This window comes from Mugil cephalus, chromosome 12, assembly GCF_022458985.1.
Source record: "Mugil cephalus isolate CIBA_MC_2020 chromosome 12, CIBA_Mcephalus_1.1, whole genome shotgun sequence".
Lineage (NCBI taxonomy): Eukaryota > Metazoa > Chordata > Actinopteri > Mugiliformes > Mugilidae > Mugil > Mugil cephalus.
In genome coordinates this window covers 27,155,001-27,176,047 of record NC_061781.1, presented here as the reverse complement: position 1 = coordinate 27,176,047, position 21,047 = coordinate 27,155,001, and the positions used below count along the sequence as shown (strand labels likewise).

At 48.5% G+C, this 21,047-nt stretch overlaps 2 protein-coding genes across 7 annotated transcripts in view; one reads left to right on the top strand and one right to left on the bottom strand.

The window, feature by feature from the left end:
• Window positions 1–136: 136 nt before the first annotated feature.
• On the top strand, window positions 137–5,231 carry si:ch211-67e16.4 (PH domain-containing protein DDB_G0275795). Of its 5 annotated transcripts, none has more exons than XM_047601697.1 (9): window positions 137–380; window positions 1,715–2,148; window positions 2,227–2,333; window positions 2,558–2,704; window positions 3,209–3,278; window positions 3,363–3,580; window positions 3,670–3,756; window positions 4,243–4,312; window positions 4,906–5,231. In XM_047601697.1, the coding sequence occupies exons 2-9, from the start codon at window positions 1,725–1,727 to the stop codon at window positions 5,082–5,084; spliced, it is 1,302 nt and encodes a 433-aa protein (XP_047457653.1). In that variant the 5' UTR covers window positions 137–380; window positions 1,715–1,724; the 3' UTR covers window positions 5,085–5,231. The 5 variants fall into 5 exon arrangements, with proteins under 5 accessions (XP_047457653.1, XP_047457651.1, XP_047457652.1 ...); XM_047601695.1 differs by having other exon boundaries at window positions 4,243–4,396; XM_047601696.1 differs by having other exon boundaries at window positions 3,670–3,790; window positions 4,906–5,197.
• Window positions 5,093–21,047, bottom strand: part of fer1l6 (fer-1 like family member 6) — a 24,269-nt gene continuing 8,314 nt past the window's right edge. Inside the window, exons 12-46 of one of the 2 annotated variants that reach the window (XM_047601654.1) lie at window positions 20,245–20,362; window positions 19,938–20,172; window positions 19,334–19,442; window positions 19,022–19,253; window positions 18,286–18,406; window positions 17,488–17,588; window positions 17,073–17,175; window positions 16,766–16,885; window positions 16,526–16,678; window positions 15,904–16,075; window positions 15,405–15,529; window positions 15,056–15,190; window positions 14,470–14,619; window positions 14,283–14,390; window positions 14,151–14,213; window positions 13,907–14,005; window positions 13,588–13,813; window positions 11,484–11,593; window positions 11,271–11,393; window positions 11,148–11,193; window positions 10,023–10,067; window positions 9,609–9,706; window positions 9,218–9,346; window positions 8,997–9,134; window positions 8,508–8,635; window positions 8,263–8,433; window positions 8,020–8,174; window positions 7,778–7,920; window positions 7,490–7,578; window positions 7,314–7,412; window positions 6,503–6,623; window positions 6,315–6,435; window positions 6,083–6,240; window positions 5,910–6,010; window positions 5,093–5,380 (exon numbers count right to left, since the gene is read on the bottom strand). In XM_047601654.1, coding sequence (XP_047457610.1) covers window positions 5,200–5,380; window positions 5,910–6,010; window positions 6,083–6,240; window positions 6,315–6,435; window positions 6,503–6,623; window positions 7,314–7,412; window positions 7,490–7,578; window positions 7,778–7,920; window positions 8,020–8,174; window positions 8,263–8,433; window positions 8,508–8,635; window positions 8,997–9,134; window positions 9,218–9,346; window positions 9,609–9,706; window positions 10,023–10,067; window positions 11,148–11,193; window positions 11,271–11,393; window positions 11,484–11,593; window positions 13,588–13,813; window positions 13,907–14,005; window positions 14,151–14,213; window positions 14,283–14,390; window positions 14,470–14,619; window positions 15,056–15,190; window positions 15,405–15,529; window positions 15,904–16,075; window positions 16,526–16,678; window positions 16,766–16,885; window positions 17,073–17,175; window positions 17,488–17,588; window positions 18,286–18,406; window positions 19,022–19,253; window positions 19,334–19,442; window positions 19,938–20,172; window positions 20,245–20,362 — 4,526 coding nt within the window. In that variant the 3' untranslated portion in view covers window positions 5,093–5,199. The remainder of the gene's footprint in view (window positions 5,381–5,909; window positions 6,011–6,082; window positions 6,241–6,314; window positions 6,436–6,502; window positions 6,624–7,313; window positions 7,413–7,489; window positions 7,579–7,777; window positions 7,921–8,019; window positions 8,175–8,262; window positions 8,434–8,507; window positions 8,636–8,996; window positions 9,135–9,217; window positions 9,347–9,608; window positions 9,707–10,022; window positions 10,068–11,147; window positions 11,194–11,270; window positions 11,394–11,483; window positions 11,594–13,587; window positions 13,814–13,906; window positions 14,006–14,150; window positions 14,214–14,282; window positions 14,391–14,469; window positions 14,620–15,055; window positions 15,191–15,404; window positions 15,530–15,903; window positions 16,076–16,525; window positions 16,679–16,765; window positions 16,886–17,072; window positions 17,176–17,487; window positions 17,589–18,285; window positions 18,407–19,021; window positions 19,254–19,333; window positions 19,443–19,937; window positions 20,173–20,244; window positions 20,363–21,047) is intronic. The other variant, XM_047601655.1, reaches the window with a different exon arrangement.

Here is a 21,047-nt window from a genome sequence, read left to right as displayed (position 1 = left end):
GTGATTTTTGTCATAATGAGCTCCACATACGTCTCCTCTACAGCAGGGGGCGGTGCTGCGCCCCAACGAGGAAGCATCGCCCCCCTCCCTCCTCCATAGACGATCTTTGGTGTCCTGTGTTACCTTTGACCCCGGAAGTACTTGACCAAACGGCTTGTTGCGTATAGTTCGAAATGTTTTGAGAGAATTAGCATTTATCTGGAGCTAATTCTTCCAGGTCAACGCGTTTTTAATCAATGAGTCTTTTTATAACAGGTAAAGAAGTGAAATTAACGTTCGGTTTAGTTTATCATCTAATTACTACTTCCGTTTTCCTGGACTATGTCGGAGGAACCGAGCAGCTAAGCTAACGGTTCGCTTACAAGGGCTAACAACAAACGGTGAGTGTTTTAAATTCATTGGTCTAAAGCGATAAACACTGTAAACTGCACTTTGGCTTTTTATCACCGCACTGTTTAATAACGCAGCATGGACGCGATACTGACTCTTCTCTGTCCTCAGGGACGTGATCATTTAATGTCACATTTTAAAAAACACGCATTAAACCAATTGAAACTGCAGGTTTCTGCAGAGTCTTAAAACATAAGTATCCCAGCATTGTCCTAACTACCAGCGTGTTTTGCATTAGAATTAGAAAACCTTTTGTAACAGCAATATAGGGCAGAAAATGACTAAAGACTGAAGAGTGGACTGTGTAATAAATAATAAGCTGCAATAGAATAGAAAAGAAAACGTACTAAAAACTGAACTGCACAGATGCTGATTGTTGGATGTTGCACAGAGTTGTACACAGGACATGTTGAAGCCTTGAGGTGTGATAATATTGCACTGAACGAGCAGGTCCGGGTTCGAGTCCAGCTTTGGCCTTTCTGTGTAGAATTTGCATGTTCTCCCTGTGTCTTCGTGCCCTGAACTAAAATTCAATTCAATTCAGTTCAGTTTTATTTATATAGCGCCAATAACAACACAAATCGTCTCAAGATGCTTCACAAAAACCAGCCTGAAACCTCCAGAGCAGCCTGAGGGAAAAACTCCCTTTAACTGGAAGAAACCAGAACCAGAACCAGCTCATATGGAGGAAGCATCTGCTGAAGACCAGCCGGGTAGAACCAGAGAAGATAGAGAGAGAAGAAGAACAGGAGAAACAAGATAAACTAACTTCAAACATCAAGCTGAAGGAAACATGTAGGATCTAGTAATATAACACACAGCTGATGATCTGTGACAGTTTGTGAGTATAACAGGAATCATGGGCAGGTTGGTGAATAGTTCATCTAGGTAGGAGTGGACACCTGGAGGAGGCCATGAAGACTGGGACAGATGTAGTTTATGGAGCTCCACAGGTCTGAGACACAGACTCCAGACCATGAAGACTGGGCTGGTTGATGAGGCCACGGCAGCAGATGTAGCTTAGAACTCCACAGGTCAGATATTCAGCCTCCAGACCAGAGACCCTCACAAGAAGATGGAGGGAGAGGGAGATGAGTTTGGCCCCTGTCTTAAATCCTTACGTCCATTTACCGCATCATTTGCAGTATGACCTGCTCTGGCCCAGCCTGTCATGCTTCTGCCCCAGGGATTTCCTGAGTTGATGGTTGAATGGCAATAAATTCTGTTACTTTGAAAGTAATTCTCGGTGTAGGTCTTAAATTTAACCCATTAAAACCCACTGTAGCTGCAGTTGTGCGCTTTTAAGCGTGTGTTGTTCCGTCAGGGCCGGCATCATGGACGTGAGCATCGCGGTGTCGCTGATCCGGGGTCAGATGGGCGCTGTGGTGGAGCGGGCGGTGAACGGCGCCGTGGAGACGGTTCTGGCCGAGATGCTGAAAGTGGTGGGAGTGAAGTTCGAGGAGCTGAAGGCTCAGGTGATGCTGATGAAGAGGGACATGGTGGCGCTGCAGAGGGAGAAGGCTCTGAAAGAGAAGGAGAACGACAACATCCGCGCTAAGCTGCGCTACACGGAGCTGAAGCTGAAGTACTACCGGCAGGGCGTGGAGGAGGAGCTGCAGCAGAGAGCCGCCACCCTGGTGTACATCCACCCCCACAGCTTCCCCCGCACGCAGCCAGGGGGCGCCACTGAGACCGCCACTTCCTGCTCCGCCCACAGCTCAACCACAGAAGAAGAGACTGTGGAGAGAAGCAGCGGAGGTAAAGAGCAGCCCCCCCCCCTCAGAGACACAGAGTAAATCCAGATTATTTCCTGATATATTCCGTTTTGTGGTGCAGTCTTGCAGGAGGACGAGTGGAGCTTCAGTGTTCAGCCTGAAGCAGAAAGACTTGAGGCGGTGGATGACCAGGCCGATGCCTCCACGCTGCCCCCTCCTGCCCTGCAGGTCACATTACAACCACACATATGTCTGAGCCACAGACCGTATGTAAAGATGACACTATGTGTCCAATACACTGATCATTCATGTAGAGATGTTCCATCTTTATATACAGTCTGTGCTTTAACCAGAGCTAATTTATCCTTTTGATGCTAAACTAATGGTTTTATAGAGCAGCTGTTTCAGTTTCCTCTAACACCGAAACATGGTCAACTCCTGTCGACCTGCAGGTGAAGCAGGAGGAGGTGATCTGTATCAAGGAGGAGGAGGAGGAGGAGGAGGAGCAGGAGCAGGAGCAGGCGCATGAGGAGGCGCATGAGGAGGTGCATGAGGAGGTGCCGGCTATGCTGCAGCAGGTTCATCGTCCAGAGACGGAGGTAAAGATGATCAACGTTAACCCTCTTGAGTCTAATGGTCCTTTAGTCTGACTCCTCTGGGTGACACATCACGTCCTGATTGGTTGATGGATGCATGTCTCCACCAATAGGAAAGAGGCTGTTTCTTTCTATCATGTGTAGCTGGCTAGCTCCCTCCTCTTGCTAGCTCTCTCCTCCTGCTAGCTCTCCTCCTGCTAGCTCTCTCCTCCTGCTAGCTCTCTCCTCCTGCTAGCTCTCTCCTCCTGCTAGCTCTCTCCTCCTGCTAGCTCTCTCCTCCGTGAACCAAACATGACGACGATCTTCCGTTATTTAGAACCAGTCTAGTTTTTCTTGGTCCAGTTAAAAACTGATCTATAGGATGAAGTTTAGAAACAGACTCAGTGAGAAGCGTCTTGATGCTACGACGTCTTAAACTGGTCCAGAGGGTTAAATCACAATAAGATGAAGGTGTGTGAAGCTGGACCAAAGACAGAAGATTGAAATATTTGACCTGTCTCTCCTCAGAGGACGATGATGGATTGGTCCAGACTGACCCAGACGAGTCCTGAGACCTTCAGCTCAGGCCAGACCTCCTGTATGTATGACCTCCTTCCTCCCTTTATTTATCACAACCAGAAAACCACATGAGTCAGGTGTGAATGTCTTGTTCTGCTGTCAGATCCTCACTCGGCCTCCTCCCTGTCCTCCGTGGCCCCCCCTCAGTCTGGGCCCCCCCCTCGGTCTGGGCCCCCCCCTCGGCTGCCGTCCCGTCCCTGGACCAAGGACCTCGGCCTCTATGAGGAGTTCAAGCTGCGCAGGAACGATCTGCGACGGAGGAACCTGAACCGGCGGCGGGAGCTGGAGAAGACGCTGCCTCAGCCTCTACTGGCCGACCTGGTCAGTCAGATCCTGCTCTGGTTCTGGTTCTGGTTCTGGTTCATGTCATTTAGACCAGTTTAATCAACGTTAAATATCATGTGTCGAAGCTGCAAGAGCGCCGAGAGAAGACCAGGCTGAGGGTGGCCAGGTGGAGGGCCAAGAGGAAACTCCAGGCCTGTCTGAACCAGGCTCAGGTGGGACCAACACATCTGGGTTCAGCTCATTCAGGTTTGGTTTTAGACTCTAAAATAAAAACTAAAGAAGAATCAGGAAAGACTTTACTGCCAAGAATATTTGTACAAGGAATCTGTCCAAAGTAAACTGAATGGTGAATATTTCACGTCTCTTCTGCTGGTGTCTGAACATTAAGAATCTATTCATCTATTTAAAAATAAAAACCTCATAAAAGTTACTTTCTCTGTTTTATTTCTAGTCTTAAAATCAAACCTGAAACTAAAAAATGATACTGATTCTCTTCAGTTTAACTTTAAATCTAGTTTCAGCTCTTCTCTTCCCTAATAAACTGATCTGCTCTGATCTCACCTGTCTTCACACCTGGACTCTAGAGACCAGTTTCTGGTCCATAACTGGACCGTGAGGCTCATTTTAAGACGTCCCTGATGAAGAAGGACTCGTTAGGACTCTTCATGCTTCAATAATCTGTCTCCTTCTCTTCTTAGACTCATGGTGGCGCTGCAGGTCTTTCTCACCTGGGTTTTCCTGTCAGTCTCCAGCATCAGCAGCTCAGAGGTCAGATCAACCTTCACCAGACGTCTCTGTTCACGCATCCACAGACAAAAAAACTAAAGATAAGAGATACACCAATACTCAGAGGTTTGGTTTGGACCTTTTTATTTCCTGTTTGGGTCAAAGTTCAACATCCTTATTACAAAAAAGCTTTGTTTTACGTCGACCTACATTTAATTACACACAAGGACAAATTAACAAGACCTGTTCTCAGTTAAAACTAATGACTGAATAAAACTAAAACGTCCTCATCACATGGTTCAGACGTCGCGTTTAATTTTATCTCAAATAGATTTTTGCATTTTTGGATGAAAGCTGTTTAAATTATTCAGATGTGAATTTGACTAAACTTTTTAATTTAAAAATCAACTGTTGAGATAATTTAAGACACATGTCAATGATTAAAGTATCAGAATGAACTAGAAAAACTGTCCATTATTACACATTTACCCATTGACTTTTATTTAATTAAACATGTTTAAAGACGTGTTCTCAACACTTCAGTCATTGAACATTTGTCTTTCTAGTAAAATCCGCTCCGGTTCGTGGGTTTTAGATTAGAATGACTATTTATATTGTTTGTCCTGTTGTTTCAGCGTCCAATCAGAGCTCAGCGTCGTCTCCGTCCAGCAGCGTCCTCAGAAACATGTCCACCAGCGTCTCTGCTGTCCCTCCCATCCCTCCCCCCTCCTCCCCCCACCCCCAGGTCAGCCAATCACAGAAGAGCATCTCCCTGACAGACACTGAGCGTCATACATTAAAAGACTCAAACTGAAGCTTCGCTCATCGTGACCAAGTTTAATCAGATTCATTCAACGTGCTCCTCTGTATTTATTACACTGTAAATAATAATCAGCTGTTATAATAAAGGTTGATTTGAACGCCTGGGTCTATCCACCGACTATCTTCTGAGAGATGGCTCCTGGCAGAGTGTAGAAGAGGAGGGCGAGGAAGAGCATGGTGATGAGGAGGAGGACGGCGGCGATGATGTACTTCTTGTAGTTTCTCCAAACCAGGTGGAAGAAACACTTGAAGGGGTTAACGAACCAGGAGAAGGAGGTGTCGGGACGACTGGGGAGACGTGAACCAGACGTTAACTCGGGACATGTCATCCTTTTTCTGTATAAATCTCTTAAATCACGTCAGAACTTTACAAAACCACCAAAAACAAATCCTTAACTTTAACCCTTTAAATCCCAGTTTGATCACTGTTCATATAACTAATGTTTCTCAGATAAGTCTTGAATATGACCCATTATAACCACATTAATTAATCTCTCAGCCATCACACAATATAAACACTCATTCTGAAAAATCAGGGGTTCATTGTTTAGAGAAATAGTCAAATGTATTGTTTTATTGTTCAACACTGAAATCATCCGTTTCCCGTTTTATGACATCGTGTTTATTTCATTAGTTGTTCTACTAATGGGAGTTAATGAGACACTAAGTCTGGTCCTACACAAAAACTAATAATGCAACAAAGTCAATATCTTAGATGATCTCAGTCATAATATTAATATTTTTTTGTCCTTAATGACCCGTTAAATTAAAGCGACGCAGGGTTAATTGTTTCATTGATCACACTGATAGTTCTTACTTTGGTTTGGGCAGCGGCTCCGGCTCCTTGCGAGCTCGGCCTACAGGGTTTTTCTCGGCCTCCTCAGCCGTCACCAGGTGGAACTCTGCCTCCACTTTCCCCTGGAGGAGGAGCGGTTTTCTGATCAGGATCAGTTTCACAGGGCCCTGTGTTCTCTGAGGCGGTGAACTTACCGTCAGCTCTCCAGACTTAATGAACGGCCACCAGCCCCGCGCTCTCTTCTGCTGGAAGATGGAGATCCTGTCCATCCCGTTCGTCAACATGTCCCCCTTACAAACCTTTGCGGTCTTTGCTCCTCGAGGAAATCCGTGGAGGTCCAGCTCGAGCGTACCTGCAAACACTCGGAGGGTCAGACCAGCGGAGACAAACACAGATTCATGTGGAGACTCGGTCAGTGACACAAACCCAGGAAGTCGTCAGAGGACAACGTCTCAAAGTCCCAGACCTGCAGGATGAGGATCGCTGGAAGCTTCTGCTCCGTTTTATCCAGAGAGAAAATACTCTCCCTCTTCTTCACCACCACCACCTGAGACCAGACACCAGAGTTTAGTTTAGACTCGGCAGCTTCACACCAGCCACATCCAGGCTCTTACCTTCTCAGCAGGAAGGTAGCTGAAGGGGAACACGAAGCGCCAGTTAAAGTTCCCTTCTCCGGTCAGAGAGTTGTGGTGGACGTCGGTCTCCTGGCGGTCGTCCTCGAAGCCTTTCAGCCATCTACAGAGAAAAAAAGTTAACACATCTGTCCTCACACCTGGCAGAACTGTGACCAATAAAATAAATGCTGACTCCATATAAACCTAATAGTAACTGTACCAGAGGAATCTCAGGGCTTTATGAAAGTCTCATGGAATGTAAGAGCCACTCAGCATTATATGTGAAATCAGAACCAGGTTTGATGTTGGTTCATTTTTTTATCTTTTTATTTATTACACCTCAGATCCAGAGTAAAAGATCATCAACACCTCAGCCCTGTTGGAGACACGTGGACTTTAAATGTTCATCACACACATATTGTTCTGGAGTTGTGAGGCCATAGTCGTTTCTGACTGAGGTGCTTGGATGTAAATAAATGTGACGCACACGAGTCATGTACATAAATGACTCGTGTGCTGCGTCAGAGGGAGAAATGACAGGAGTGGACATTTCATCAAGGAAAAGTAAAGGACACTGACATGTTGCCTGTGAGCACCACTATATGGAAGACGACTACGGGAAAGGAAGACATTTCTTCTTGTTTTTGTCCCACAAGCCACGTTTGCATTTATTTCACCTTTCCTGTTTTTCTCTCTACCCTTTACTTCGTTCTTTATTTATGCTACTCAGGTGTAGAAGAAACTGAACAGGAGCAGAAACTACGCGCTTACCTTAAAAAAGATGTAGGATCATATTAAAGCTTGTTTTTACCCCTTGACGTAGATATCACTGGACTGTTGCCCGGTCAGGAAGTTGCTGTCCTCCAGGATGACGTCCTCTGTGTTCCAGATGATGATTCGCAGCTCGTACCTGAAAACAGAACAGTTTCATAAACAATGTTGACAGTAGATCTTTAAGGAACGAACTCGGAGGCAGATGAATCTCACCTCTTTGGTTTGCGAGGAGAAATGTCCACTGAAGGTCCTGGATGTGGCAGGTCCAAGGGGAACATGTCTACCCACATCTGGACCCCACCCTGGACACGAACAGGGCGAGAGACGACAAAGATAAACAGTTCATGTTCCTGGGCCTGGTCTCTGTGGATACGTCAGATTACAGAGACCTGGACCCAGAGTTTCTACAAATACCACTAAGTGCACATGTTCTCCAAAGGTTCTATTAAAATAGAACCAGGCCCACGCACTGAAGGTGAATTATGTGATGATGTTGAATACCTGGTCCATCCCAGGCCGGGCCTTGTTGAACAGGGTCCTGGTCTCTATGTGTTCTGGTACCAGTTTGCAGCCCACCCCCGGGATCTCAGCCCAGCGGTGCAGGATCTTCAGGGACAAGTGTTCGTAGGACTCCACCGGCTCATCTGAGACACAAACACGTGGCCAGAATGAAACTTGTCTGATGGTCTGAACAAGAGCTTTAATCTAAAATCTCTATTTATCAGTTACAGATCTGACTCCACCTTCGTGCATGAAGAGGGTCTTTCCAGTGAAGACTTTGTCGGCTACCGTGATGCGTCCCGGTCTGAAGTGAGGACCGTCCACTCCATTCTCTCTGCACATCTTGGACAACAGCTCTGAGGGCTTCAGACAGTCTCTCCAGGCGTTGTAGCCGTCGCTGACAGACAGAAGAACACTCTGTTCATTGAACCGACATTAGAAGGACTCTGTTCTTTGCGGGGAAGGAGTTGGGAGTGTGGACCTACAGACTGTACTCAGTGGGAAGTCCACAGGTGGCTCTGTGGCGGCTGTAGAACCGGTTCTCCAGGTCTATGCGAGTCTCTCCGATCAGGTCGTCCCCTCCCACCAGGTCGAAGTCGTAGATCAGCACCGACAGCAGAGAGTCGTGAGGAAACTTGGCGTGCATCTCAAAGGATCTGAAAGAAGGAAACCAGGAAGTTAAGTCGGGTTAAACTTCCTGCAGCTACTTAGCCACTTAGCAGAAGCTTACCTCCCAAAAACAGGGTTCAGCTGTTTGGGAATGTAGTTGTCTCTGTCTTTGATTTCATTTTTGCCCAGTCGAAGGACAATGTAAGGATCCGCCTTCCCATCAGGGTCTGCTGGGTGCAGGTTAGACGCCTGCAGAGAAAACAGAGAATACAGGGATGTTCAAAGGGTTTGATATGCTTCAGAATTTTCTACATTTCTTCGTAAAATGACCCAAAACATCCTGAAAGTTGACAGAGAAAGACAAACATGAGACTGAGATAGGAATCCCCTAGATTAAACAGAGTCCATGTGTTCAGATGTGTTTCCATCAATGTGATGAGACTCAGGTCCTGGTTTAGTTTCTATGAATCAGGGATTTGTCTCATGTTTGTGTTGAAGTGTGTGACGACAACAGATCAAAGGAGCTTTGTGAGGAGCTCAGAAAAAGAGTTGTTGTTGCTCATCAAGCTGGAAAAGGTTCCACAACCATCTGTAAAGAGTCTGGACTCACAGAGACAATGTAAACCCGTATGAGGACCTGGACGGGGCTGTTGGGAGGGATCCCTCTGTTGACTCGGAAGTGTCCCATGTTGACGGGGCTGTCCTCCTCGTCTTCGTCTTCATCCAGCTTATAGAGGCAGAACCTCCCCTGAGGTGCAGACAGACAGACCTAAACTACAGTCTGTGATTCATAGACGACGTTCGTCCTTTTATGATTTATTTTTCTCTGACCTTGAATTTACCGATGAACCTCTCGTCGGTGGCTCCCTCCTCCTCGTTGGCTTTCCCTCTGAACAGTTCGTAGGTTTTCACCCAGTCGTCAAATGGCCCAAATTCAGCCTCCAGCTCCTTGTTGTACAGCTGCAGAGACAAGATCACAGTCCTCAGGTGGTTTTCGTTCTGTTAGGAGATAAGTATCTGAACACTTCGTCACATTTCATGACACAAACTGTTCAACTTTCACGTCTTTAAGTTCTTTTAGAGTCCTGCACGACCTAGAGAAGAAGAAGAACTAGTCTCTTAAAGAAAATATCATTAAAATGGTGATTCAGTCCTGTACCTTCTGGACGCATCCTGTCTCCCGGTGAACTTAAAGTGTTGGGATGATTTGCAGGTGAATTACCTTGAGTGTGGCTAACTTTGTCAGAGCAACGCTGGTCTCCAGGGTCCCTCTTCCTTTGGGTTTCTTCTTCTTGTCCCCGTCGGGGGGGCTGCTGCTGACTGAGGGAACAAACACAACACGTTCAGTCAAAGAACCCGTAAAAGTAAAACTGAACTCGATCCGGTTCCCTTCATCTCCACCAGAGGAAACCCTACAGCTCTAAGATATTTGGCCCTTCCAGGAGAATTTGTCATGAATCTTCATAACACCATGCAGACCATGCAGGACCAAGACCAGGACCAGGGTAACATCGTAAACCAGTCTGAGTACCAGTCTTTCTGCAGGGTTGCATCACTGAAACCCCTAAGAATCCTTCAGTTCCCAGAACGAGTCCCCAAGCAGAAGATGAAAACCCGCTGCAGGTCTAGTTCTTACCCAGAGAGTCTATTCCATGGCTGAGCAGGCTGTGGTACGGCAACACTGCAACGCACAAAGCTTCCAGTTTACTCACAGCTACGTTCCCCAAACATTTCTTTATTCACCATATGTGGTAACGTGGTTCCTGGTTCCTCTCAGTGAGGTTTATGTCATGTGGTTTTATTGAGCCAATCAGAGAAGATCAAGGAAACATTGTCAGGTCTAATCAGGGTCTAATGTGGTCTACAAGGTCCCCCTCTGAACTGGTTTTCTTTGAAGAAGAACAAGTGTCCTAATGTTTCTGATGTGATGATGTTGACAAGTGTCTGAATCAGCTCTGATGTTCTAATGTGACAAATACATGTTTACATTAGTTTAAGGATATGATATGAGATATGAGACCAGGAACCAGATATGAGACATTCATTCATCTGATTTAACTCAGGAAAAATAAAAAAATCCCCCAAAGTCTTCCGTCCTACAATAACGCTCACAGAGTTTAAATTTAAAATGAAAAGTATTTCAATGAGAACCAAAGTAGCAAAGCTTCTACACCTCATATCTATGTGGTATAAACAATGTGATCCAGGTCAGAGTCCGGGTGTGAACCCATAATGAGTCCTGGTCCCATTAAAAACCACCTAGAGAACAGAAGAGGACTTGAACTCATTCATCCACTGGTAGAATAAGTGACGTCTGTTCATGAGTAATGAGCCTTTTAACAGATTCTGGACCCGAAACTGAGAACCAAACTAAAGTAGAACCTGGTCTGAACTAGAATCAAGTCAGGAAATCATCCATCCATCCATCCATCCATCCTTCCTTCCTTCCTTCCTTCCTTCCTTCCTTCCTTCCCATCTTGGTCCTAAATCTGGATCATGTCTCCAACCATGTGTCCCTGGTTCTGGTCCAGTGGTAGGTTGAGATCCATCAGAGACAGCAGCTGATACATTGTTCTACTGACCACATGGTGGCGCTGCTGCTGATCGACACACAGACTGAGACCAGATCTCCAGTTCTGACTGACCCATTCTAATTCATCCAGACCAGGTACTGGACCAGGATGTGGACGGTAGGGGTGGAGTTAATAACTTCATCATGTAGGCTCTAGTCTCTGGACTGTATCTGGAATAAAGTCTTTACCTTTGTCAAAGACCTGGGGGAACGGAGCGCCCTCCTTCTGTTTGGCCTGAAACAAACCAGCGTATGTTCATGTTCTCTCTTAGAACAACTCACATTCAGAGTGAATCTCCAGGACCAGTTTACCTCCTTCTCCACTGAGGCGTAATACTTGGACCACCAGTCGATGACGCTCTCGGCCGACTCGTCTGCGATGGTCCTCCTCCTCCGCTTGGTGGACCGGCTGCGGGAGCTCTTCGCCCGACTCTCCTGGATTTATAAAAACACGCATAAATGTAAAGGAGGCGTAGAAGGAGGCGCATGGGCTCCAGAACCTGATGGGTTTGTAGAAACATTCACCAATTTCTTCCTGGGTTTTGGCGTCAGGGTGGGAGGAGGTGGAGGAGGCAGCTCGTGCTCTATGGTGATCAGGACGTCCTGGTTGGTCTCTGCAGGGTCCCCGGACGGTCCTGAAACCATAACATCCATCAAAGTGGTTTATAAAGCTCCTCATGGTCTCAGGCCTTTAATAAAACCAGATTAGAACTAAAACCCACAGGGGGCAGCCTGACACCTGAGACCTGAGACCTAAGACCTGACACCTGACACCAGAGACCTGACACCAGACACCAGACACCAGAGACCTGACAACTGACAACTGACACCAGAGACCAGAGACCTGACACCAGAGACCTGAGACCAGAGATCTGACACCAGAGACCTGACAACTGACACCTGACACCAGAGACCTGAAACCTGACACTTGACACCAGAGACCTGAGACCAGAGACCTGACACCAGAGACCAGAGACCTTAGACCAGAGACCTGAGACCTGAGACCTTAGACCAGAGACCTGACACCTTAGACCAGAGACCAGAGACCTGACACCTGACACCAGAGACCTGAGACCTGACAACTGACACCAGAGACCTGAAACCTGAAACCTGACACCAGAGACCTGAGACCTGACACCTGAGACCTGACACCTGAGACCAGAGACCTGAGACCTGACACCTGAGACCTGACACCTGAGACCAGAGACCAGAGACCTGACACCTGATATCAGAGACCTGAGACCTGACACCAGAGACCTGAGACCTAAGACCTGACACCTGACACCAGAGACCTGACAACTGACAACTGACAACTGACACCAGAGACCAGAGACCTGACACCAGAGACCTGACAACTGACACCTGACACCAGAGACCTGAAACCTGACACCTGACACCAGAGACCTGAGACCAGAGACCTGACACCAGAGACCTGACACCAGAGACCTGACACCTGAGACCTGAGACCTGAGACCTGAGACCTTAGACCTGACACCAGAGACCTGACACCTGACACCTGACACCAGAGACCTGACACCTGAGACCAGAGACCAGAGACCTGACACCTGATACCAGAGACCTGAGACCTGACACCAGAGACCTGAGACCTAAGACCTGGCACCTGACACCAGAGACCTGACACCAGACACCAGAGACCTGACAACTGACAACTGACACCAGAGACCAGAGACCTGACACCAGAGACCTGACAACTGACACCTGACACCAGAGACCTGAAACCTGACACCTGACACCTGAGACCTGACACCAGAGACCTGAGACCAGAGACCTGACACCAGAGACCTGACACCTGAGACCTGAGACCTGAGACCTGAGACCTTAGACCTTAGACCTTAGACCAGAGACCAGAGACCTGACACCAGAGACCTGACACCTGACACCTGACACCAGAGACCTGACACCAGAGACCAGAGACCTGAGACCAGAAACCAGAGACCAGAGACCTGAGACCTGAACCCCTGAGACCAGAGACCAGAGACCTGACACCTGAGACCAGAGACCAGAGACCAGAGACCTGACACCTGATACCAGAGACCTGAGACCTGACACCAGAGACCTCAGACCTAAGACCTGACACCTGACACCTGACACCAGAGACCTGACACCAGACACCAGAGACCTGACAACTGACAACTGACACCAGAGACCTGAGACCAGAGACCTGAGACCAGAGACCTGACACCTGACACCAGAGACCTGACACCAGAGACCTGAGACCTGAGACCAGAGACCTGCACAAACTGATCTTAAAGTTTAGCTTTAATTGAATCTGAACCACCTGTTTGTTTGTTTATTTGTTGACTATTTAAACATTTTATTGGTTCAGTTGTTTGTTTTTCATCACTTTCTCTCTCGTTTTTATTTTTTTATCTGATTCTTTTTTCTTGTGTTTTATTCCATTTCTACTAATGTGTAGTTTTTATTTCCTCTTGTTTTAATGAACGCTGTCTTTATTCTCAGATTATTTAGTTGCGTGTCTGTGTTGTTGTCTAGAGTTTGTATGAAACGTGTTCTACAGATAATATTAATAATAATAATAATAATAATAATAATAATAATAATGATAATAATAATAATACTGGACTGAGGGGACCAGTGAACCTCGTACCCTCGTGGCCGTGGGGCGTCGCTGCAGGTTCAGGAGTGGATTCGGCCGGTGCAGGACTTTGTGGGGGAGGCGGCAGGGCCGGGGTAGGAGGAGGAGGAGGAGAGTATTTAAAGGTCTGCAGGTTGTTGATGATGTGGTTTCCAACCAGCGTGCTGCGACCGAACGCCCTCCAGTCCACGGCGGTGATGCTGAGCGGAGGGTGGAGGTGTTCGTTCTCCGGGAGCTCCTGTAACAACCACATTCAGTCCAGTCACAGGTGGACGCGTCCTCTCAGGGACACTGTGTCCGGCTCGTGTTAGTGGGACACGTGTTGTCTCACCAGTTCTATGACGTCCACCAGCGTGGTGAAGTTTGGGTTGGATTTATATTTCTGAATGACGGAGGAACGCAGAGTTTTACCCGCACACTCGATGAAGACCTGAAGACAAACAGAAGGTTCTTCAGGACAGAGATCCGGTCATAAAGACTAAAAGATTATTCAAAATGTCCAAACAACCAAGCTGAGACAAAGACATGTCTCTAGAAGAAGTCAGCTCTAGATGGTGTCTGGACAGTGTTCTCACCTGTGGCCGATCGACGGAGAGGAACTGAACCTTCTTCAGCTCCCTGAGACCCCAGAATAAAACCTGGAGGACAGAACAGTCTGTTTGTCTTATTCCCAGAGTAAAGATCCTCGGTTGGTCACTAACACTCACCTCCAGTCTGTAGGTGCTGAGGATCGGCCGGATGTTTGCAGGAACTTGGTACAAACCTCCCTCCACCTCCTCTAGGTCTGGGAGCTGGGGCCGGCCAGACTCTGGGATCTGAGGGGGGGGGGGACATCAGCGTCTTTATTGTCTTTATCCTGAACTCTAACATCTGACTCTGGATCGACCGACCGACCTGCAGCAGCTCGAACGCAGCCAGCAGGTCTCCTCCTGATTGGCTGCCACAGTGCAGGGGGCTGTACTGCAGGGTCGGGGGGGTGTAGGGCTCCGACATCAAGCGCACCTCAGGCACCGCCACCGTGGCCCCCAGGTACTCAGCCTTTCCCTGCAGACGGGGGGGGTGTCTCAGATCAACCAGGTTTTCACATTTATTCTTCTTTTTATTTTTTAGAATAATTGGACATGTCAGTGATGAGTAGCACTAGCAACACTGATTTTTATGATTTCTTGATGGTTTTATAGTACGTTTTTTTGAACCTGAACCTGAGCCTGAGCCTGAACCTGAACCTGAACCTGAGCCTGAACCTGAACCTGAACCTGAACCTGAACCTGAACCTGAGCCTGAACCTGAGCCTGAACCTGAACCTGAACCTGAGCCTGAGCCTGAGCCTGAGCCTGAGCCTGAGCCTGAACCTGAGCCTGAACCTGAACATGAGCCTGAGCCTGAGCCTGAGCCTGAGCCTGAACCTGAACCTGAACCTGAGCCTGAGCCTGAGCCGTGGATCAGGTTGTTTCTCCTGAGGAGGACGGAGGTTTATTACCAGAGCGTCGTCGTCGTAGACCTCGACCAGGACCCGAGGAGGCTCCTCCTGGAGGAGCTGCAGGTCTCCAGCCACAACCACAGGACTCATCAACAGACTCTGATTCCAGGTCGGACTGAGAGTCTGACTGATGATCTGAAAACAGAAGAGATGGATGAAGGGATGAATAGATGAATGGATGAATAGATGAATAGATGAATGGATGAATGAAGAGATGGATGAAGGGATGAATAGATGGATGGATGAGTAAATGGATGAATGGATGAATAAATGAATAGATGAATGGATGGAGGGATGAATGGATGAACAGATGAAGTGATGAATGGATGAACGGACGGAGGGAACTCACGGCCGTGGTCTGGCTGTGCGACAGGAACGTGACCCTAGCGAAGGGGTCTGACAGACCAGAGGTGTCGGCAGCGATCAGACCTCGAGCCTGATACATGTGACAGCGGAGCTGGAAGTGATGCTGCTCTGCTCACGTAAACACAGACTAGAGGTTAGCACATACCTGCCATAACATTACGACCACCTTCCTGCACTACTCTACACTCTGAGGCGGGGGACCACACGCTTTAGACTTTTTGACTGAAGGTAGAAGAAAATCCTTGCACTGCACCTTAATGTAATGTAGCTCTGTTCCTTTAAGAAAGACAGATGGTCAAACATGTTGCAACAGAAAGTAAAAAAGATTAAAAACAACATGTCTCTTCTCTATGACCTCCTCTCCTTAAGCAGTATTATTAATATTAATAATATCACTGTTAATATTATTTGCCCACTGTGAGGAGATGATCTGTGGTTATAATGTTATGGCTGATTGCTGCACACATGGTGCTATACGTTACCTGTACTGTGCAGGTAGGCGGGAGGGCAGCTGGCGTCGGCGCCCCCGGTGGTCGGGCTGAATCCTGCAGGCAGGTCGTCCAACATGTGGTTGGACTCTGAACACGGTCCGAACCACAGGAAGACGTCCAGCTTGGCCTGGACCGAGAGGCCGGAGACACGCTTCCCTGGAGGCTGCAGCAGAACCGGCTTATTACTGGGTCTAATAAACCCCCCGGCCTGAATATTCATTTCATGACTTGTTAATATCCACTTTAGACCAGAGTTCATCCTCTGACATGGTTCCATTCATTTATAGTTTGGTTTTAGTATCATTTACAGTATTATGTGTAATGATCTAATGAAGTGGATCCTCAGAGTTCTCCAGACAGGAACCAAGTACATTTCAAAGAGTTCAATAGAACCTCATGTAGAACCATTTGGAACCATTCTAGTTCTCCTCTTTATCATTAACAAGGTATAAGAGTTTACTGAGGAAGTCCAGACCAGACCGGACCCAGACCCAGACCCAGACCAGACCGGACCCAGACCCAGACCCAGACCAGACCGGACCGGACCGAGCCTCCAGGGTCCAGGTCTTTGACAGGGCAGTGGTTCCGGTGAGGGTGCATTTGGTTGGTTTACCTTGAGGAACAGGGTCAGTATCCGGCCACAGTTGATCCCTCGGCCCTCCTGGTTCCTGGAGAACAGCAGGTCACGGGTTCTGACCCGGGCATAGGCGATGCGCTTGTTGTTGCTCAGTAACCAGACAAACGTGTCGGGCACCGTGTGCTGAGGCTGCAGACAGACGGGGGGGGGGGGGGGGGGGGGGTTAGAGCGAAGGGGAGCCGGTAGAAGGTGAATAAAAGGAGCGCCTCCTCCTACCTCCTCCACCAGGAAGCGCAGTCTGTGCGTGAGCTTGGTGGCGTCCTGCAGCAGCTCCTTGACTCCTCCAGCTTTAGGCTTCCTCCCCCTCAGGGCCTGGGCCTCACAGATCATACTCTCCTGAACCAGAGACCAGACACAGGAGCATCAGCTCAGACCAGGTCAGGGCCTTAAAGGCCAGAATATTTTACACTGTAGGTAAAGTAAATTTAATCTAAGCTCCATTCATTCATCTGGATCTTATCTTATCATGACCAGTGGATCCTGGAGGATGCACCAGGATCATTTTATTAATATTATTTCCCACCAGCTCCTGTTTACACAGCTTCAGACGTTTCTTGTCCAGCTGAGTCATGTAGGTGGACTTCAGCTCTGCCTTCAGTTTGGCCTCAGCAGCCGCGATGAAGCTCCTGCAGATCAACACACGTCCAGGTGCTTATTTATCCTTCACACATCATCAGGAACATTTACACAACTTCTGCACTTTACAAAACTACCACAAATTAAACCACTTAGAGGATTTTAACCCTTTAAATGAAATTTGATTATTTAAAGTCACTGTTGGTATAAATGAAAAAAACTAAAATCCATATTTGTTTCCATTCAACTAATGTTGGGGGTCTGGGGTATTATTTTCAGATCAGTCTTGGATGTGACTAAGATTTTCTAAAATAGATTTAAAATTTCCTACTAAAAATATCCCATTGACTCCCATAGGTTACCTGGCGTCCATACAGAACTCTCTGAGCACGCTCCTCAGCGTGGGCTCGGCCAATGGGTCGGACTTCCTGTGGAGAGCGGCGACGTCGGCCACGCCCTCCTCCTACAGGACAGGAAGAGATGATTCACATTAGAAAACCTATAAAACAATGAGTTTAAAACCAGACAGAGAAACCAAACAACCCTGAGACACCTGGGAAATAACACCAGTGAACTCTAAGAGGGTTTAAACCAGAGACTGTATATAAATATGGACTAAACACGTCTCCTCCATAGACCGTATATAAATATGGACTAAACACGTCTCCTCCATAGACCGTATATAAATATGGACTAAACACGTCTCCTCCATAGACTGTATATAAATATGGACACTGCATCCACACTTCTTCCACACTTACTGTTGTTTTCATTTAATTAATACTATGCTCTGCTCTACCTCCACCAGCTACAAGGAAATGTTGGATTATTCACTGAATTTATTTTTTAAAGTTATTTTTATAACTCTCACAGACCTCTTTACAGAGCGGTTGTCATGGCAACTAGTGGTCTCCATTATGTCACATCCTGTTTCTACAGCATCAAATAACAAACTAAAACGAAACTTATACAAAAAAATGACTCCTGATGACTCTGAAACAATTGAAACTACCACTGAGTTTATGACTACCACTGAGTTTCCTGCATTCTCCAGCCACCAGGAGGAGCTCTACTGGCTTTGGCTCCATCTTTATATAGGGTCTGTGGGTTGAAGCAGTCCAGACCTTGTCCTAGTGGTTTCGGGGATGTGTTGCACTTACGAAGAGAAGGGCCATGTTCTCCAGCATGTTGGAGTTGTACATTCGGTACAGTCGGTCCTCCCAGTGGCTCAGAACATTAACACACGGCTTCTGCTTCTCCAGCGGCAAATACATGTAAAACCTGAGGAGAAAACAGAGTCAGACTTCAGGTAAACTGGTCTAGAAGGACCACAAAGCCTCTCCTCATAACATTAAATACACAGTCTGGCCCCAGATAAAGCTCCTCCCCTCTAGTCTGTTCTCGGAGCTCCTCCCCCTCTAGTCTGTGGGTGGAGCTCCTCCCCCTCTAGTCTGTGGTCGGAGCTCCTCCCCTCTTGTCTGTGGGCGGAGCTCCTCCCCTCTAGTCTGTGGGTGGAGCTCCTCCCCTCTAGTCTGCTGGCGGTGCTCCTCCCCTCTAGTCTGTGGGTGGAGCTCCTCCCCTCTAGTCTGTGGTCGGAGCTCCTCCCCTCTAGTCTGTGGGAGGAGCTCCTCCCCCTCTAGTCTGTGGTCGGAGCTCCTCCCCTCTAGTCTGTGGGAGGAGCTCCTCCCCCTCTAGTCTGTGATCTGAGCTCCTCCCCTCTAGTCTGTGGTCGGAGCTCCTCCCCTCTAGTGTCTGTGGGCGGAGCTCCTCCCCTCTAGTCTGTGGGCGGAGCTCCTCCCCCTCTAGTCTGTGGGCGGAGCTTTCGTTAGATCCAGGTTGTGTTTGTTGACTTCCAGGTGACTGTGTGTCTGTGTTGGCTCTGACTGATGCATTGACCTGTTTCCTTCCACAATGAGCGGTTTCTCCGGAGGCGTGGTGGACTTGGAGGTCGAGGGGGTGTCCTGAGGTTCCCTGGGGAGGAGGGGAGAGGTCGGGGAGGTGGGGGAGGTGCTGAGTAAGTCGCTACCATCGGGGACGTCCAGTGCTCGCCTCCTCCGGCTCAGGCCAGGGCTGGTGACGCTGATGATGGGCTGGGCCACCACGGTCTCCAGGACGTTACCATAGTTACCTGGAGGAGGAGAGTAGAGTATGTCAGAGAGTCATGGGGGAGGGAGGGAGTCGGGGAGGGTGGGGTGGGGGGGGACTCACCCAGAGAGAACTCGAAGCTGATGGGTTTGTCTCCGATCCTCCTGTCAATCATTGTGGCTTCGAACACGGCACCAAACAACAAGAAGTTTTCCTTCCAGTCAGAGTTCAGCTGCACAGACACAACAACACCCCATGACCCTGGTCTCTGTGGACCCTGGTCTCTAAAACTCTGGTCTCTGTGGACCCTGGTCTCTGTGGACCCTGGTGTCTGTGGACTCTGGTCTCTGTGGACCCTGGTCTCTAAAACTCTGGTCTCTGTGGACCCTGGTCTCTCTAGTTCTTCCCCAGGAAACCAGCCAGGGCTACATACTACATATCAATGCTAAGCTAACAGCTACCAAGGCCAGATATGAATGCTAAGCTAACAGCTACCAAGGCTAGATATGAATGCTAAGCTAACAGCTACCAAGGCTAGATATGAATGCTAAGCTAAGAGCTACCGAGGCAAGATATAAATGCTAAGCTAACAGCTACCAAGGCTAGATATAAATGCTAAGCTAAGTGTTTGTTATCTGTAGTACCACCATCTGTCCACTAGATGGAGGCTCAGATTCTCTGGTATTGTTTTCTACTACACTTGGTCTCTGGACGTCTTTCTTCTCACCACAGGAGGAGACTCCACAGGGAGGACCTCTGCTGCTGCAGCTTTTCCTTTGTCGTCATCCGCCGCTCCTCCTGCTCCTCCTCCTCCAGCTCCTCCTGCAGGAGTCTTCCCGTCCTTCCCTCCAGTCTTTCCTGCCTTCGTGTCTTTAGCGGTTTTCAGTGGGGTGCTGAGTTTGAACTCTGAGCCGGTTCCTCCTGACAGGACCTCCACCGCCAGCTCCATGAAGACCCGCCCCCTGGCCACACGTTCATTCATTCATTCATTCATCTGTTAAATCATGAAATCATCTGTACGTGTCTCCTCAGACCTGTAGGACACGCCCTCTCCAATGCCCTCGTTCAGCTCCACCGTGTCGTCCCCCAGAGAGAAGTTTCTGGCCGAACCGTAGAGGTTGATCCAGGCGGGGCCGAAGGTCGGGAGGAACCCTGAGACCAGGAAGAGACCAGGGTGCTATTAGCACGAGGCTAGGTCTGCCTGGGTCTGCCTGGGTCTGCCTGGGACCACCTGGGACCACCTGGGACCACCTGGGTCCACCTGGGTCTGCCTGGGTCTACCTGGGACCACCTGGGACCACCTGGGTCTGCCTGGGTCTGCCTGGGTCTACTTGGGTCTACCTGGGTCTGGGTCTACCTGGGTCTACCTGGGTCTACCTGGGTTAACTTGGGTCTACCTGGGTCTGCCTGGGTCTGCCTGGGTCTGGGTCTGCCTGGGTCTACCTGGGTCTACCTGGGTCTGCCTGGGTCTACCTAGGTCTACCTAGGTCTACCTGGGTCTGCCTGGGTCTACCTGGGACCACCTGGGACCACCTGGGTCTGCCTGGGTCTACTTGGGTCTGCCTGGGTCTGGGTCTACCTGGGTCTACCTGGGTTAACTTGGGTCTGCCTGGGTCTGCCTGGGTCTGCCTGGGTCTGGGTCTGCCTGGGTCTACCTGGGTCTACCTGGGTCTGCCTGGGTCTACCTGGGTCTACTTGGTTCTACCTGGGTCTGGGTCTACCTGGGTCTACCTGGGTCTGCCTGGGACCACCCCCACATCTTTTAGTTTGGATGTCGTACGTTTGTCATTTTATACTAAGACTCCTTCAAATAAACAATTGATACAAGAACTGGTCC

What these genes read in the sequence shown, in the direction of transcription:
- si:ch211-67e16.4 (XM_047601694.1), top strand. Translation starts at nt 1,725, where the DNA reads ATGGACGTGAGCATCGCGGTGTCGCTGATCCGGGGTCAGATGGGCGCT. An exon ending in TTCATCGTCCAGAGACGGAG is followed by an intron (nt 2,705 to 3,208) that starts GTAAAGATGATC and finishes GTCTCTCCTCAG; the next exon opens with AGGACGATGATGGATTGGTC. An exon ending in CAGCTCAGGCCAGACCTCCT is followed by an intron (nt 3,279 to 3,362) that starts GTATGTATGACC and finishes TTCTGCTGTCAG; the next exon opens with ATCCTCACTCGGCCTCCTCC.